The 18,308-nt window shown below is 39.1% G+C and overlaps 1 protein-coding gene and 1 long non-coding RNA gene across 3 annotated transcripts; one reads left to right on the top strand and one right to left on the bottom strand.

The window, feature by feature from the left end:
* The first annotated feature begins 2,619 nt into the window (after positions 1-2,619).
* LOC147850425 (uncharacterized) lies at positions 2,620-7,057 on the top strand. Of its 2 annotated transcripts, XM_087336292.1 has the most exons (11): positions 2,620-2,809; positions 3,026-3,247; positions 3,389-4,361; positions 4,453-4,635; positions 4,969-5,043; positions 5,145-5,224; positions 5,305-5,531; positions 5,677-5,774; positions 5,867-6,116; positions 6,214-6,277; positions 6,385-7,057. In XM_087336292.1, the coding sequence occupies exons 2-11, from the start codon at positions 3,167-3,169 to the stop codon at positions 6,547-6,549; spliced, it is 2,196 nt and encodes a 731-aa protein (XP_087192418.1). In that variant the 5' UTR covers positions 2,620-2,809; positions 3,026-3,166; the 3' UTR covers positions 6,550-7,057. The 2 variants fall into 2 exon arrangements, with proteins under 2 accessions (XP_087192418.1, XP_087192417.1); XM_087336291.1 differs by lacking the exons at positions 6,214-6,277; positions 6,385-7,057 and having other exon boundaries at positions 2,625-2,809; positions 5,861-6,165.
* LOC147850426 (uncharacterized) lies at positions 4,970-5,435 on the bottom strand. The gene is made up of 2 exons (XR_015531657.1): positions 5,293-5,435; positions 4,970-5,201 (listed from the first exon to the last, which is right to left on the bottom strand). It is a non-coding gene; the product is annotated as an uncharacterized LOC147850426 (long non-coding RNA).
* Positions 7,058-18,308: the final 11,251 nt, after the last annotated feature.

Raw genomic sequence — 18,308 nt, 5'->3', positions numbered from 1 at the left:
TAGTACACCTCCATTACTTAATTGGTGCACGTGCCTTATGTTTTTCATTTACTAGCTACTTGGGGGGACATTGAGTGACATAAACATAATATCTACTTGGGGTAAGTAATTTGAGTAACTTGCAATGTACTTTTTGTTGTGTTTCTCAAGTTTTATGGTCATCATGTAAGATGTCACCATATATTTCGTGGAGTATAAAAACACTTCATTCTGTACTATGGTTAACTACATGAGAGATGAGATTCTATTCTTTACTTACTTTGAGGGAACGCTATCCATTATGTGGGGAATGAGTAGGTGTCCTAGAGCAATTTGCAACTATACCAAACAAAATGCATCATAAGTAATGAACTATATTGATTCCTATCATATAACACCATTCTTTGAAACAGTTTATGCTTTATTGATACCCATGATAAAACAATCTCGTGAAGCTAAAGTGAAATTGCATGGACACAATTAGATTGGAAAGTGAGAAGGGCAACTATTCAGTATGCGCGTGCAATAGAAAGACTTTTCAAAGGGAAGGAGTGCGTGAACCATATTTCTTTTGAAGGGATGGTTTGAGTGGGAGGTGACAAGAGAGATATTTAACATGAGGAATATGCCACATAGATTTGTAGTGCAAAACTAGAAACCCTCTTTTATTTCTCAAATCATAAACAAAAAAATTATACCCCTATCCTTGATATGCATCCCATGTGCAAAAGATGATTAACATGCAATTTAAAAAACGCCCTTAAATGTATATTGTTGGAAAACAATAGCCCCCTGAGCAATACAATAATTGATGTTTATTTTTAATGAAAACTTGTTTGAAGCATTTATGTATTTCACAGTGAGACCAAACCATATTACATGTTTGTATGTTTACCCATTTTGGTAAGGTAGGAGAGGGGTGGACATCTAAGGCAAACACTCCTCATATACGGGTGCATAGATACATTCAAATTCTGGGATTAATCCCCATACTTGACTATAAGAGGAAGAAAAATATATATTATATCATAAAGAAGGTCATGATGCACATGTGAAGTTGGTAGGCAATGATGTGTGGATGGAGATTCATTATTATAGTAAGTAATGGCACAAGTGGACAAACAAGAGAGCCCCTAGTATATATGAAAAAGTGAAATGTACTCAATGTGCGCGCGCATATAGGCGACGCAAACAAAAAGTTTTAACACGTACAAAGAACGAGGATAGGAAAGCTTAGAGAAGCAACATGGATGTTTGGCCCCGAGAGGGTTGGGGGGGGGGGGGGGGTTGGTGAAAAGAAGCTCCCCCTTGTCAAGATAAGAGGGTTTCTCCAAGCAAAACTACTTCAAACACAATGCTAACAAGTGACCAAATTAGTCCTTAAATTCGGCACATGGGGGGGACAGGCAGTTAGGATTAAGATTGAATGCCCCTTTTTGTGTGATAATTAAATGAAACTAAGCCACGGCAAGGGATGCAATCACATGGCTTGGGGGGATTGGTGGTTGTTGGGAAGGGCTAAGATTGAGGTGTACGCGAGCCCAAAAAGAAAGAGAAAGAAAGGAGAGAAAGAGAAAGAAGAGAGAGAGAGAGAGAGAGGGTTGGAAAACGGGGTCCACCCTAGAGCCGACGTGTGTGGAGAGAGACGCACGTGTGCGTGGAATGTATGTAGAGACGAAAAGAAAAGAAAAGCGAGGAAAGAGCGACCCGCCCATTGGGATCTTTCTCTCTCTCTCTCTCTCTTTCTTTTCTTTTCCTTCCTTTTTTTTTATCTGGTGAGCAAGCGAAGTCCGGTGACGCGGATGATTCATGTAGCAACGATGCTTCAAGGGGTGAAGTAAATAGAACACATACACACACACACACATGTATAATGAGGAGGAGGTGGAAAGTTGACAAGAGACGGGGCTATAGTATTAGTGAATCATTGGATGGTCAGGTTCATGGGGTTGAGGTTAGGGAATGGCCGATCCGTCCATGGGATGGGCGGGCGGGCAGGTGGCCGACCGGGCCGAAGCCCATATCCCCCAAATCTTCGCCATGGCTCACCCAAAGCCTGCATAAGAAGAAGAAGAAGAAGAAACAAACAAACAAACAAACAAACAAATAAACATGTTACATGTATTTAATGGGAAATTTGGTTTTCCCGTTATGTTGGGGGGTTGGGAAAGAGAGAGAGAGAGAGAGAGAGAGAGAGAGAGAGAGAGAGATAATTCTTCTCCTATTTGTTTGCGTGCTGTTATTTTTCCCCCTTTTTCTTCTGAGTTTTCTTGTTGATCGGTTTCTCCTTCTCCTTCTCCTTCTCCTTCTTCTTCTTCTTCTTCTTCTCTTTTCTTTCTTTCTTTCTTTCTTTCTTTCTTCTTCCTGCTCCTTCTCTCCTCTGGCTCTGTTTCTCTCATCTACCCTAATTCTTCTCACTAAACCCTCCTCCTCCCCACACAGCCCCCCAACTACCCTTCTTATAATACCCCTTCCTGTAGCAGCAAATTACCCCTCTTCTCTTCCTCTCTCCCCTTTTCCTTCCAGATCTCCAATTCCTCCAATTCCCTGCACTTTTGTGATCGATTCTTGGGGGGCGATCTGTATCCCTCAATCCCCCACTCATTTCAGCGCCTGGATCTCTCCTCCCCACCCACTCAACCCCATTATCTCTCCAAACAAAGGGTTTAGGGTTTTCGATCCCCCACCAATCCCCGATTCTTCACAATAGGGTTTACTGTTTTCAATCCCCTGCCACCAGCGCATTCATTCAATTATCTCCAGAATCATTGCTTACATAGAATTGCCCTTCGTCAGTTTCAACAATTCGCCCACATATAAACTCGGATCTGTAATTTGCTCTACCCTAAACTTTTGTCGCCTCCTTAATTCTAGTTACTCCACTCTTAATTCTTATCATCAAATCTGTAATTACTCAACTGTAATTTTTTTGTAGCCCATCTAGGTACCGTGTCTCTCACTTTCCAAATTAATGATGAATGGGCTTCTGCATTTCCTCCTCTTATAATCACGCCTCTCAACTAATCGGTTGGATCTTTGGGTGCAGGATTATTTTGAGAGATCTCAATCGAAATCGGCTACAATCCCTGGGGGCCGTTGCAAACTCTGAACAATCACAACAGCATAATTCTCACAGGGAATTGGCAATGTCTCCGTTTTGATTAACAGAGCCTTCTTTTGTCCATTTATGGAGGGACGCAACAGAACACTCAGTTTCGGGTTCCCCGGATATGAACGCAGATTCCCAAAAGCGACACGCTCGTCACGAGTACTAATACTAATACTACTTCGCCTCTACTTTTCCTTATAATAATGAAATTCATGTAGTATTGTTTTCTGTCTACAATTTTCCTTACTTTGATTCCGTAAATGCGCCTGAATCCTGATTGAGATCTGTGAATACTTATAGGGTAGAGGAGATGGAGTGAAGAAATCCAATGTTATTGCCAATGATGCCACTAAAGACATGCACTCCTTTGAGCTCTTGGCAACAGTGGCAGGCCAGCTCTTGCAGGAGCAGAAAGATGAGGCTCCCCAAAGCATTGAGGCCTCCAAAGGGAATGTGGAAACTGAGGCCAACAAGGAAGTTGAATACATAGAATCCCCCCCTTTTCCTTCAATTACAGGACAGAAGGAGTTAAAAAATGCAAGTTCAGATCAGGTCGGAAACCCATCAGAAACTGCCAAAGCTAGCAGCAATCCGAGTCTTATTCTACCAAAGTCTGAACTTCTGCACGATCAGTATTCAGTGATTTCCTGCCTTGATCATCCAGATCTACTGATGATGCCACATGAATCTGACGCTAATGCGACGATGATATATTCTTCTCGGAGGAAGAGGAACTCAGAAGCTTCATCTTGCTGCCGAAAGGATTCGGCGGACATGGTTCCATTTAGCATGCTGATCAAACCTGAAACAGGAGAGACCGGCCACACATGCAAACCTACTCAGCTCTCTACATCTGCCGTCATGCATTCATATGGCTTAAAAAAGGCAGACATCGAAAAACATATGATGAGTGCTGCAGCCAGACAATGTGAAGAAATTAAGTTGATCATACAAAACTCTTTTCACGATGTTGTTGATGCGGAGAGCCCTCCTCTTCTCAGCTCAGGGAGCAGTGAGGAAACACTATTTCTAATGGAAGCAAAATACGACTCAACTACTGCTGTTGAGTCAAAAAGACAGCATGTTGGAATCCAAAGCTTTTCGGCCTCAAAAGGAGGTTTACATGAAGATGGAAAATCTTCAACTTTGAAATCTCTAATTACAGAGCTATCAGACACATCCTTCAAGCCTCTAATAGCAAGATCATCAAATAATGGAACCAAGAAGCAGGATTTCTCAACGGCTGTTAAACAAAAGCGTCGTAGAATGGAAGGTAATTCTATCATTTCAATGATTTTCATACATACCTCCAAGTTCATCACAATACGAGAAAATAATGAGTTTTAAAACTTCTTTTTCCACAGATGGAGAAAAAGATGAGAAAGACAGAAAACGAAGAGGTTCTAAAGCAAGAACCGGAAGAAAGGCAACAGTAATATCAGCACCGAGTCTTGACAAAAAGGCAGAACAGTTATCCTCTCTGAACATTGTTATAGATGCTGAACAAAATACCAATATGCTTTCTTCACCAAGCAAGATTGAGAAAGGTAAATACCAGAAGGTTTCCATTCATCTAAATGTAAGAAATCTCATAAGAGGTTGGGGTTGTGCATGAGAGAGATTTAATGCTCATAAAGGGGCAAGATTGCACATCTACCAGAAGGTTTCCATCCATCTAAATGTAAACAATTTAATAAGAGGTCATCTACCGGAAGGTTTCCATCCATCTAAATGTAAACAATTTAATAAGAGGTTGGGGTTGTGCATGAGAGAGATTTAATGCTCATAAAGGGATGAGATTGCACATTCGATCTGGAAATATAACAATTGTTAGTGCTACTAATTACCTGTCAAGCTAACTTTGTATGAGTTTGAAACAGATTTAGAAAAACCTGAAAGTTCTTCTTCAATTTCAAGTCCTCGAAAATCAACTACAAAAAAATCAGGGGATCACGGTATGTGCATCTTAATGTTGCTCAATTATTTAGTTATATTTATATATTTCCTCCAAAGGAACTCATCGAACTACTAAGTCAGTTGGATAATCAATATGCAGTTAAATTCAGCATACAGTCATTCATGGTTCCAGAGCTCTCAGTGAACCTCCCTGAATCTGCAACAATTGCAAATCTAAAGGTTAAGATCAGTTGCTGGATTACATTGAAAGTTTTGTCTTTGCAGAATTGAAAATGATTGATGATTACTTGTCACTTCAGAAAGCAGTCATGGATGCTGCTATGAATCTTCTTGGAGGAGGCCTTTGTGTACGAGTGCTTCTTCAAGGTAAGAAGGTAGTTGATGAGACAGAGAGTCTGCTTCAAGCTGGGATATCAAATGGTGGAAAGCTGGGATTTATGTTGGAGCCAAATCAGATGTCCACAACTACAAGCATGGAAGATGCCTTTCTTGTACTTTCCCATGGAAACAATCAAACACCATTACGGTAATGGATCAAACTCTTTAAGAAAAACTTTCCGCAATTTTTATTGTTTTACAACCTAACCTCCAATGCAGCAAATAAGAATTTCTGGAGTATTTCTTTGACATAATCCTGGTTCTCATCCAAGGTTTATGGCATTTACAAACAGATATCAATCTCTGCCAAAGAAAAATGAAGTCAATAACAGCTCCGTACACATGGGTACATCTGGGGGGTTGGTTGAGATCGAGACACAGTATAGCTCAGGTGAGTAAATTTTGTCCGGAATTCTGAAAATATATGCAAGTTATGGTTCCAGTATCTCACAAACAATAAACAACTGCTTATATTAGGAACAGATAAAATACAATCTACAATTCCAAGTCCGAACAAACAAGATATATCAATGCATGATGCAAATGGGGTGCTCATACCTAGTTCTAGTTGTGCTCTTATCCTTCATCCTACTCAATCAAACAATGCGTTGAACGGATTGGCAGTTGTTCCTTTTGCACAAAATGCAATGAATAAGCGTCGTATAAGGCGGCCATTTAGCGTTGCCGAAGTAGAGTTACTAGTACAGGCAGTGGAGGAGCTCGGAACTGGAAGGCAAGTTAGATGTAGAATTTCTCTCAAGCTTAATGTCATTGGTTCTTGATAGATTTGTTCTTCTAATGCTTGTTGCATTGACTATTGTTTGTCACAGGTGGCGCGATGTAAAGTTGCATGCGTTCCCTCAGGCTAAGCATAGGACATATGTTGATCTAAAGGTCAGATTTGTGCCTGACAAACATATTTCTATGGGAGAACTAGGAAAAGCCATAATATCAAGTCTAACAACGAATTGTATAATATCACATTTTTGGATAATGAGCAGGATAAATGGAAGACATTGGTACATACAGCAAGCATTGCACCACACCAGCGGAGAGGAGAAACTGTCCCACAAACACTCCTAGATCGTGTTATACAGGCACACTCCCACTGGACAGCACAGCAGTCCAAGCAGCAGTCCCCAGAGGAGACAAAGGTGGTGTTATAGCTTGCACCCACAGTATGCTGTGTTTTTAGGCTCTTATTTCATTATCTCTCACACAATTTCCATTTGTAAAGTGTAAATTAGTTCTCTAGGTCAGGATTCATTCCCCAAAGAAGCTTTCTTCTGTACATGCCCCTCTCACTTGTAAACTAGTGCCTATAGGGACCATATTCTCGATATCACGATTACACGCACGTGATTGCCGACAAATCCGATTTGTTTAGCTTGCATTGTGAAGTCCAGAAATGCTTCTCCAGATAAATAAAAAATGGGGATATATATTTTTTCTGCAACAAACAAATCCCCAAGTGATGTTCCATTGTAAGAGCTCCACCCCCACACACCATTGATTTTCTGCTGACCACATATTTCCCATACATTATTGATTTGTTTGGCAATGTCTACCTAGAATGGAAAGGTAGATACTGCCAAAATTCATTCTCAGAAAGATGTAACCATTTGGTTAACTTAAAACAATAAAAAAAAGAGGAAAAAAACAAATTTTTACTGATGTCTTCCTTGTTTTTTTTTAATGTATTATATTGTAATACTCAATTTCGACGTCCTCTCTCTATAGTCGATATGTACCTTGTTCAGGTTCAGGTTCATTACCAACATATCCATGAGGCTATAATTGTGTGTAGCAAGAGCCGAAGGTTGCAAAACATGTGACCTACTACTAATCAATACAGACAGACTCACCTCTGATAATGTGATGGCGGTGTGCAAAAAAGGTTGGAAGAAGAAGGGAATAAGAGACACATATATACTCTCATCTTTTCCATTATTCCATGAGAGAGAGAGAGGAGAGCTCTGTCTCTGTCTCTGTCTCTGTCTCTGCGTACACTTCCAACGCTAAAACCCTAATTCGAAAGCGAGAGGGTTTAGGGTTTTGAGGATCGAGCACGTGATGTGTGTGGCCAGCCATATATATTTTATTTATGTGGAAATTACAAATGTAGCCCCATAGAGTTAGATAATTACATTAGCTGAACTCACACACGCCTTGGCATCACAAAATAATGTGTGTGTGTGTGTGTGTGTGTGCATACATACTTCTTTTACTTCAAAACTCTTCTGATGATAATCACAATGAAATCATTATAGTTTTGTCTTTGTAATGTTGATAATCGCAATGAAATCGTTATAGTTTGTCCTGTAACGTTGATCAACTATCGATAAAGAGTCAAAACCTCTGTTTCGCACGAAGTGCCTGTTTACTATTGATCATATGTGGCCTCTTTCTCACCATATGACACCCTCGGTCAACCCCATGTCAAGCCAATTGAATGTGTTTTAGAAATTAAGTTGGATTTCGTCCCCACTCTCCTGAATTTGACTTGTTGTATTGTCAATTCATTCCCCTCCACTCTTTTCCACGCAAGGGGTTAGGGAGGTTGTGAAGAAATAATCAAAAAAGTTGGGGAAGTAGTGAAAAACTTTCTAGTATTTCGGAATTTTTCTTGCTTGGTAGATGACTTACCTACCATGCATGCTACATAGTTGGTGAGATTCACAATACATAAATTGTTGATCTCAAAAAACCTTCTATATATACTAAGTAAAGGAAGGCCCAATATTTTTGTGCATAAAGCAACTATCAAAACGATGAGAGAAGCACCATTTACTATATGGATCAATCTGTATGTAAAGAGGAGACAAAGAAGGTGAGAGATGGTACAAGAGAGGTGAGAGTTGAGACCAAGTTTTATATGGTGCGTGGCAAGTTATGGCGATGAGGGACAAGTTTCAACTTAGGAAAAGTGTAGAAAAGTTGACGTGACTTTTTTGTTGATTTGACTTTTGAGAGAGAGGTTATGTTTGGAACAACACAAGGGATATCAACGCGGTTTTCTGCAAACAAGGAAATACAATTTGTACGATGATTTCACATTATTGGCTTGACCACATATTAACCATAGTTGTTGACCACTAGATCAGGTTGAGAATGAGATAAAGTTTAATAATAGACCAAGCATTGGGTTGAGTACCCACCATGGTTTTGGCCAAAGTTGCATGATAGGAGAATTTCAAGTTGCGTCTTTATTAAATAAAAATGGATGTTCAATGCTTTTTCATTCATCATCAACGCTTGGTACGTATGTGCTTTAGAAATTAAAGAAAAGTTGTGCATATTTTCTCATTCATCTATAGACTACAAATATGATGTAAAGGTTTTACGGAAAAAACTCGTCTTATCGTTATCTAGAGATAAAGTAAAGGTGACTTCACATCCACACCTCCCAAATACCTCCACATCCTAACGCATTTAACCAACTACATACACTTGGCTGACCAAATTGGCGTTGATGGAATCGTACACAACGATGTTGATCATGTCCACATGACATGACAAGTATTCAAAATATACAGTATTTTTTAAAACCAACAGAATGTGTTATGAGATAACTAGAGAAGAGATCGAAAATATGTTGTTACATAATGCTTGTGGAAGTCAACTCCCTACCTAGGAAAAGTGAAGAAGTGACGACCTTTTCGCCTAGGGTGTATAGATTCGACCTTACCTTTACAGAGGAGGACAAAATAGAGGTAGATGGGATCATGTTTGAAATGGCACGGTGGTGGGAATGATAAGTTGGATGATGTTGTTTTTATACGTCAGAATTCAACTTTCTACCTAGGAAAAGTGAATAAGTGACGATTCTTTGGACGACGTAGTATGCATTCAATCTTACTTTTATCATGGAAGAAGACAAGGAAAAATGAATATGTGATTTCTTAATGGTATGTGAAATGCTACAGTAACATAAATGAAATTTCTACCTAAGAGGAAGTAATCATTTCTTGCGGCATTACGTAAATTTAACCTTTTACTAAATTGTTATAACCATGCGTCGACAATATTTCCTTCATTCACATACACCTCTCACCCCTTATTTTCTAGCTACCTTTCCTTTCCTAGAGCATTATCTTTCCTCTTTCTTTATTATCATCATGCTTCACAATGTTTTTATGGCCATATCTTTACATGCACCACTCTTTTGTCCTTGTGTGGGATTCTTTATCCCCGCCCCCTTCCTCATCATTTACCTGTATTTTTGTCCCTTCCTCTCCACTTCTCTTTTCTCTCTCTCTCTCTCTCTCTCAAAAGCTGAATAAGGTGTAGCAGTTCAATGTTCATCTAAAATATTTAAACTTGATGGGGACTAATTCACAAGTTTCACTTGATGTGGTGGGTTAGGTGGGGATGCCCTAGAGGTTATGAGATTAAGTGTTAAAATTAAAGATATCCCGACCTGTTGCACCACCTTGTTATAGGTGAGCTTATTAAAAAAGTTACATGTTTAATTATGGATTTTGATGCTCCTTGATCACTGTGTTTTAGGAATCACCTTGGTTGTTGACATAATGATATCTCCACCAAAATCTTAAAACCCTAAATTTACAAAATAATTGCTAAAAAACAATAATGGGTAAATGGTGTGCTATAGTTCAAAGTTGTTCATCTAATTGTGTACAAATTTGAGATATTGAATTGAGTTTGAAAAAACTATTGTACTAGATTCCCCTCACGAATACATGGGTCAAAACACATAACCTTTTCCTTGTTGGAAAATTTTTACTAACTTGCCTACACTCATGTTTTATCTGTCAAATAGTAATGTATTAATTACGAAAAAATTGAGAACTCAAATACAAAAGACACTAGGATCCCAAGTGAGAGCTTATGGACTTAAGGCCAACACAAAAGACAACTATGATGTCTTGCCAACTCACATATTTATTTGGATGCCTTCATATTTTCACATATGGAAGTTTCCAATTAGAGAGCTATCAAAAGTAACGTAACTTTTAACCCCCCCCCCCCCCCCCCCCTCTCTCTCTATAGAATATGTATAAGCAACCCCCATCCTTATGTTTTACATGCTCTCCTCATTGTTAACATGTTACTTGGATTAGTGTGTTCTTTGTCACCCAGAGAGATTCTCAAATAATGGATAGACTATCATTGATCCACCCCCATCCACATTAAGAAAACGCCATACGACACAATGTAAGCATGCAAATGCCATTCTTCTTTATCACTTCATTGATCAAGTTGAGATGTGTTTGACGACATGTATGATCATGTTCTTGGGACAGCAAATCATGGCAACCCATAGTGCTAGAATTATAACATTGCCTCAAGAAGCTAATGTTGTTTATGATGCTTCAACACATGTGCGTAAATTTAAGGGAACAAAAATTATTATCTTTTATTAGGCAACAAGACTTTAGTGCCAGAGGTCAGACTTTACATCATACAATATAATAATAAAGGTTGTTAAAGACTTGGACATAAAGATCTAACTATCTATCTACACATGTGTGCGTGTGTGTACACACGATCACACTTCAAGCAAAGGAAATAAACTGAAAAGTGAATGACACACATGTGGCATTTTATAATAAGTTGGAGATGGTTGGTTGTTAGAAAGGAAATATTTACAAGTTTTCAATAAGTTGGTTGGACAGTCAAGAGGTATATTTATGGGCTTCGCTAAGTTAGTTTAGGTGTGATTTCATTTCAATAGAAAGTGTCTATTAGACATCCTATGATGTAGTTCTAAACACCTCAATAAAGAATAGCTTTCATTTTATTTATAACTCATTAATTATGTGACACCTACATTAATTTATCAGTTTGAATCTAAGAAAAAGTACATGGACAATAATTGAATCGTCTTGTATAATACTAACTAGTAACTACATTATAATCCACTTGTGTGTCTCATCTTGGAGAGAGTTGAAGAAATTAAGGCTAAGTGATGTTCAAGAACACTTAGGAGAACACTGTGACATTGTCTCCACAAAATCATCATGAAGCATTAGAGGCTTGTGTCAAGACTCCTCGAACACATTAATAAAATCGAGATGAAGTGTCGTTTTTTCCCAAAAACAATACTACATTACTATTAGAAAGCGCCATAAGGCTAAACATACAAGATATACCACATATCCCCTATATTTTTCTAAATTCTAACCATTGGCTTAAATAAATACTTTGGTGTTGAGTAAAACCAGTCCACCTTATCAAAAGTTGTCTATAAAATACACTTATGTCCTAGATGGCATGAAACTCCAAATGCTTAAGCTCCGCTTGATACGTATTACCTTTTATACTATCCAACAACCTATTCTCTAGTGCACAAACTATAAATTGTATATCAAATTGGCCTCATAAACCACATTGGCTAATGCAAATTTCCTTCTTCTCTCTCTCTCTCTCATCAATTAAATGATGGCAAGCATGACACATTGAGGTATGTATTAAAATGTTGATAATGGCAAAAACATAAGTCACAACCGATTAATGTGCACATATGATTTATTCATTACCTTGGAACTTAATTACCACAAAGATTATTTGATTTGTGGGCTGACGTTATTAGTGATTCTATGAGTAGATGTGCATTAAGGATCACAAGATATTATATGAATTATGTTGTTAGCATATATATACATATGCTCCACATCAATATTGTTGCTCATCTCATGATCTGACATCTATTAAATTGTCATAATTTTGGCATTTACTATATGCACATGTAAATTGAGTACAAGATAAATCAATATAGGGTGAGAATTAAAACAAGGAGCATGGAGCATGCCCCTGAGTCCTGACATAGATAGTCAACAACAATATATATTTTTGATTTACTTGTGGGGATTCCTCCTTGTGTGGGTGGGAAGATGATTGATTAGTTAATGTTCTAGAAATGGAACCCAATATTTATTTGCTAGGGTTTGTCTTGTAGTGGAAAATAGGCACATTTTTCAAGAGATGGATCCCAAGATAAAGAGCTCCTTTAAGTGGAAAACAAGACTTTTGTTAGTTTCTTAACCATATTGGCGTAAATTCAAATTGTATAATTTCCACTTTTTGCATTGCTAATGCATGTTTCTTTTCAAGATCATTTCTATATGCGGCAAAAGTACATATCTATATACATATGCTTAGTTTAAGTCGAGGTGTCTGATCGCATATTAAATACATGATTAAGAATAATAAAGATCAACATAGGTGTACTAGATTATTTTGCACTCAATCTAAGTTAACAATCACAAGTAAATGTAATATATAGTAATGTGTTTGCGTAAGGAATGGGTAATGTTGAAGAGTTCTCATTACATATGTATACCACTGACAATGCTTAAAATAATCTGGGTTGAAAAACAAGTGTGGTCTTAGGCTATATTATTGAGATTTGTTTACAACAACATATTTGCACAAGGAACAACTAATGTAATAGATCCATTAAGGATAATGCAAACAAATTTACGTTTACCCAACTTGAAAACAAGTTTAAATTTTGGGCCACATCACTGAGGTATCTTTTTTTTTTTCTTCCAAAGTAAAGCTACTTTCCCATTAGTTAGGAAGGATTATTACAAGGAAGCTTATACACAAAACGGGGAATCTCCCTCAGATCAAGATCAAGAAAATGAGACTACTTACATAGTTTTTCAAACCGACTACCTAAAGTAAGTAGATACCTATACCTAAAAGCAGTGGCCTTTAGTGTCGGCTAGAATGAGCCGACTCCCGGGGCCTACATCGAAGGGAGGGAGGCATGAAAGAAGGAAACAACCATCGTGGGGGCTGGTAGTTCCACCTCGGTCCACTTTCTCCTAGCGTCACCATAGGTGTGTTCCGCCATTTCTGCCAAAAGCGCAACCGGGCAGTGGCCACGTCATTGGAGTGGTTGCAAACCTCATCTAATTGCCCTCGTAGGCAGCTGATAAGCGCGAACCAGATATCCATGATCACTTCCTCTGGGGGTTGTACCCGATCTTGGAAAACCTTTAAGCATCGTGCTTTCCAGACATACCATAAGGTGAAGCCCGCATCACTGAGGTATCTTATTTATAGATATTTTAGTTTCTATACTAGGTATGCTAAACAATGAAAGTAAGTACTTAAATGCAAATATCAACAAATCATTATTTTCAAACGAAATCACACGACACACAATTTTTCTCGGCTAGTGAGAGTCCCATTATATTTAATGTTCTCAACATTGAATAAGAGATATTATGTATGATTGTTAGAAACATTATCTTTATTATATACAATTTTGGTTTAAACATAACTAGAAAGAACTAAAAAAAAAAGCTAATGCATCCATTACAACACTTGCATAAAATATTTTTTTGAGGAAGAAAAACCCAAGGCATGGTCCCAAGTCTAAGAGTTTATCATTACCTCCGGCTCATGAAGGCTTGCTTGGTTGATTCATGGACAACTATCATTACTTATCAAAGGTGGCACAATCAAGTTTTCCTCAAGTACACCACCATGCTGTCTTAACTCATCAAAATAGGACACACGGATTTCATCCTGAATGTCCTCATGATACTCTTCATTATTTTCTCCTTATCCTAATTAGGACATTGCTTCAAGATGCATGTTGGTGAAGGTTGTTTTTACCTCATCTTTCTTCACCCCATGAACACAATGTCCAAATTTCTTTACAACATGAATTGTTGTAGTGCTTGCTGATAAACAATTGAAAATAAGTAATATGAAGGAAAGAATCTCATGACAATGCACAATGTACATTATTTACCTACATCTTAACAAATACCTATTCCAATATTCCTTTGTATACAAAAACATGTCAATCAATCAATTAGTTAATTATTGTGGCTTTTGATAAACACATACCAGTGATTTGTCTCTAGCAAAATGTTTAGTTTATTTGTGATTGGCAAGATGCTAAAGGCAACCCTGAACATTCAACTTTCTTATGCATGACCTCTTACTCATCTCTTCAACAAGTCATAGTGCTCAACTCTCTTATATGGTTAATAAATAAAACCCAAGTGGTTGATTGATTACATTTGTTTTGATGATTTGAGAATGGCAATTTTAAAACATACTAAATATAGAAGGTCTATAATAAAAGGTTGGCCATCGTAAGAAACATAACAATTAAGGGGCCGAACAACCTGACACTTGGAGAATTTAGTTGTACACCTCAATTGTTTTAGAATGTGGAAAATAGCAAACCCTTCACATAAGTGTAATGATCAAAGCAAAATCTTTGACCATCAAGATCATTGCTTAAAAAGAACAAAATTGTGTGTTGAGAGAATGCAAAGTTTTATTTTGCCTTCGTCACTCCCTGCCTTCTAGCATGCGTATTCTTTCAATCTAAAAAAATGTGGATTTGGATATCTATTTCTTTCATATGCTTAAGGTAATTGGAACCACAAATCATATTTGTGTATGCTTCCACATTCTATTTTTTTTGAACATACATACTCACACATTTTATTTTAACCTCACAAATGAAAAGATCTCCTTTTGCTTTCTTCAACCTATCCACATATTCATAGCTGAAGAATCTTTTTTTTATGATCCTCATATTCTACATGCAATCATTCCAACAATGTTTTGGGTTCAAAGCTAGAAGTTTTGCGGCCTCAATTATATTCACATAGGCATTACAACTAACATATTTGTAGAAGGGGGTCTTAGAATATTTCTGCCTAAAGACCCATCAAATATAGCGGGGGGTTGGCCGACTATTGCAATTATGCCCAGTGCAAGGCATATTCAAGTGAGGGAATGTATGTTGGTTATCATGGCAAGCCCCAATCGACAACAACCATCAGGAGGAGGGAATGACATTAGTGATACAGGCACAAGAGATCTCGTTTTCCGCCATTGACTCTTAAACAACTTTCCTGCCTTCCTTTGTGGAGCTTGAAGCCACATTCGGAGAGACAGAACAACGATGAACGACACTCATGAAGCTCTATTCCTTACAACAGGCTCTCGTCCAGCTTCCATCTATGCTTCAGAGTTTCTTCAGATCGCATGCGATGTCAGCTGGGATGACGAAGCCTTATGTGACCAGTTTCGTCGAGGCCTCCGAAACGATGTCAAGACTCTTCTCTTAAACTTTCCGGAGTCCACATCGTTGTCTCAGGTAATCTCCCTGAAGCCGTTCAATGTGATAATTGTCTTTTTAAGCTTCGACAGGAGGAACGGGGGACTCAAGGCTTTCCATCTATATATCAGTTTCACCAAGCACGCCACAATTGCCATCCTCCAATGATACTCATACCCCGATGGAGGTCGACCCCCATACCCCAATGGAGATTGACCATGCTCGGTTCCAACCATTAACCGATGCCCAATGACAACATTGACGTGACAATGGCCTCTGCCTCCATTGTGGTACCTCCGACCATGTCATCCACCATTGCTCGGTGCGCGGCCCTTGTCATCAATCCCACCGTGCACGTCTTGCGGAGGTTTCTCGACAACAGGAAAACAACCAAGTCCGGATGTAGTAGGAGTCGTGCCGCTGGACACTTTCCATTACCCTACTTCACCGTGCTCCTACAATTCAACCACGCCAGCTGGAGGTTTTATTTTGCAAGTAAGTCTTTGTTTTGGGTCTACTTCAATACAATCCCATGCCTTGCTTGATTCTGGTGCATCCACTTGTTTCATCAATATCGCATTTGTCCGGGCACGTAAAATCCCCACCGTCTACACAACATAACTCATATCCGTTGAAGCTATCGACGAACGAGTTCTCTATTTGGGGGGGGGGGGGGGGGGGGGGTTATGGAAGCCATTGTCTTGTTGGTACTTCAAGTTGGGTTCCACTAGGAGGTATTACCATTCTACTTCATTACAACCCCTCGACATTCGATTGTTTTAGGGCTCTCCTAGTTGGAAACACACAATCCGGTAGTGGATTGGTGCAACCACTCCATCCCTTTTCCACAAACGCCAGCACATGTCATGACTCCCCACCCCGTTACTTGTGTGGGGGTTACTTTTAGCTTGGGTGCACATTCTTCTGATTTCAACTCAGTCTCTGACACTGCTGATTCCGTTGTGGCCGATTTTAGCTTGGTCGCTTTTGTGCTTGTTGTGTCACAAGATGTCTTTGTTCCTGTCACCAATTTGCCAACAAGATATAATGACTTTTTGGATGTGTTTGAAATGCGAAATGCAGACCGGTTAGCAGCACATCACCCCTATGATTGCCCAATTGAACTCCAAGATGGTGCACATCCACCATTTGGGCCCATCTATGGGTTATCTGAACCCGAACTTGAGGCTCTTCGCACATATCTGAATGAAAACCTCGCCAAGGGCTTCATTCAACCCTCCAAATCACCGGTTGGGGCCCCAATCTTATTTGTCAAGAAGCAGGACGGCTCATTAGACTATGTGTGGATTATCGGGGTCTCAACAAAATAACGATATGTAATTGTTATCTCTTGCCTTTAATTCCAACACTCCTCTGGGATCACAATGGATGCACACAAGGTAGCGACAATCACCGATTGGCCTGTCCCTACACAGTTGAAAGAGGTACAATCCTTTCTTGGTTTTGCAAGTTTCTATCGACGATTTATCAATGGTTTTTCCTCTTTAGTACAACATGTAATCATCCTTACTAGAAAAGATACTCCATTTGTTTGGACCTCCATGGCGCAAAGTGCTTTTGATGCCCTCAAGGCAGCTTTCCACAAGGCCCTTCCAACTTGAAACCGACGCCTGTGACTTTGCCATTGGAGCTGTCCTGTCCCAACCAGATGATGAGGGCACACTACATCCTGTTGCCTTCTACTCTCGGAAGTTTACAACCCCGGAAATCAATTATCCAGTCTACGACAAGGAGCTAAGTTGCAACAATCATTTATGCCTTCGCCGAATGGCGACCCTATTTGGTTGGGGCCCAACATTGTATCCAAGTGTTGACTGACCACAAAAATCTAATTTACTTCACCATTAGTTGTACATTGAATCAAAAGCAAGCCCGATGGTCATCTATTCTCGCCTACTACGACTTCGAGATCTTGTTTCGACCCAGAGTTCAACGTGGGAAAGCTGATGCCCTCTCTCGGCGACTTGATTTCGCATTGCGCCCAAGGGATGACACATATTCACAACAATCCCATTGTTTGCCGAGGCCCGATCAACTTCAGATGTTCGCCACCTACATGTTGCATGATGATTGTTTGCTCAACGAGATCACCATGAAAACCATGCCATACCCATTCACCAAAGAAATCATAGTCCGCTTCAATGACCCATCCCCTGACATGAAAAGCTCATATCTCAACCAATTTACAACCCATGATGGGTTACTATATCGTAATCATCTCCTGTATGTTCCCGAAGGATCGCGTCATACACGGGTACTACAAAACTGTCATGATGATCCTCTTGTTGGCCACTTTGGGGTCACAAAAACTTGGAGTTGCTATCTCGGGGGTTTTGGTGGCCCCAACCTTGGAAATTTGTCAAGGAATTTATCAAGACATGTGATGTATATGTGCTTGGTCCAAAACGGCTCACCATCAGCCATACGATCTTCTGCACCCACTCCCAATTCCAAGTCGACCATGGGCCTCTCTATCCATGGACTTTATTACCGACCTCCCTTTGTGTGAGAATTTATGCTATTCTCACATAGCTAGAAGAGTAGTAGGCCATTTGTAATTCATAATATATGTTTAATTAGTGATAGAAACTAAAATATCATGAGACATAAGAAGAAATTCATGTAATTAGACAAGCATATACATCAAATAGATTATATTAGAAGAGGATTATTGCTTATACATGAGCATGAATGGCTTAGATGATTTTAGGAGAGAAGAGGATTAACATAAGTTAACTCTAGCTTGTGGAGGGTGCTTCCCTATTTTTATCACACCTTCTTACATCTATCATTGCCTTTTATAGAGAGGTTGTGTCTTTTTAGTTGCATGTCTAATTTGAG

Source organism: Azolla caroliniana, unplaced genomic scaffold, assembly GCF_043228905.1.
Source record: "Azolla caroliniana isolate FFs.n. ecotype wild unplaced genomic scaffold, voAzoCaro1.0.p SCAF_21, whole genome shotgun sequence".
Lineage (NCBI taxonomy): Eukaryota > Viridiplantae > Streptophyta > Polypodiopsida > Salviniales > Salviniaceae > Azolla > Azolla caroliniana.
Note: the sequence above shows the minus strand (reverse complement) of the source record. Positions and strands in the feature narration are given on the sequence as shown.

Bases quoted from the DNA above. Each gene is read 5' to 3' on its own strand.
- LOC147850425 (XM_087336292.1), top strand. From the start codon at position 3,167: ATGGAGGGACGCAACAGAACACTCAGTTTCGGGTTCCCCGGATATGAA. The intron at 5,225-5,304 runs GTTAAGATCAGT...TTGTCACTTCAG, and splicing joins CAACAATTGCAAATCTAAAG to AAAGCAGTCATGGATGCTGC. The intron at 6,278-6,384 runs GTCAGATTTGTG...GATAATGAGCAG, and splicing joins GGACATATGTTGATCTAAAG to GATAAATGGAAGACATTGGT.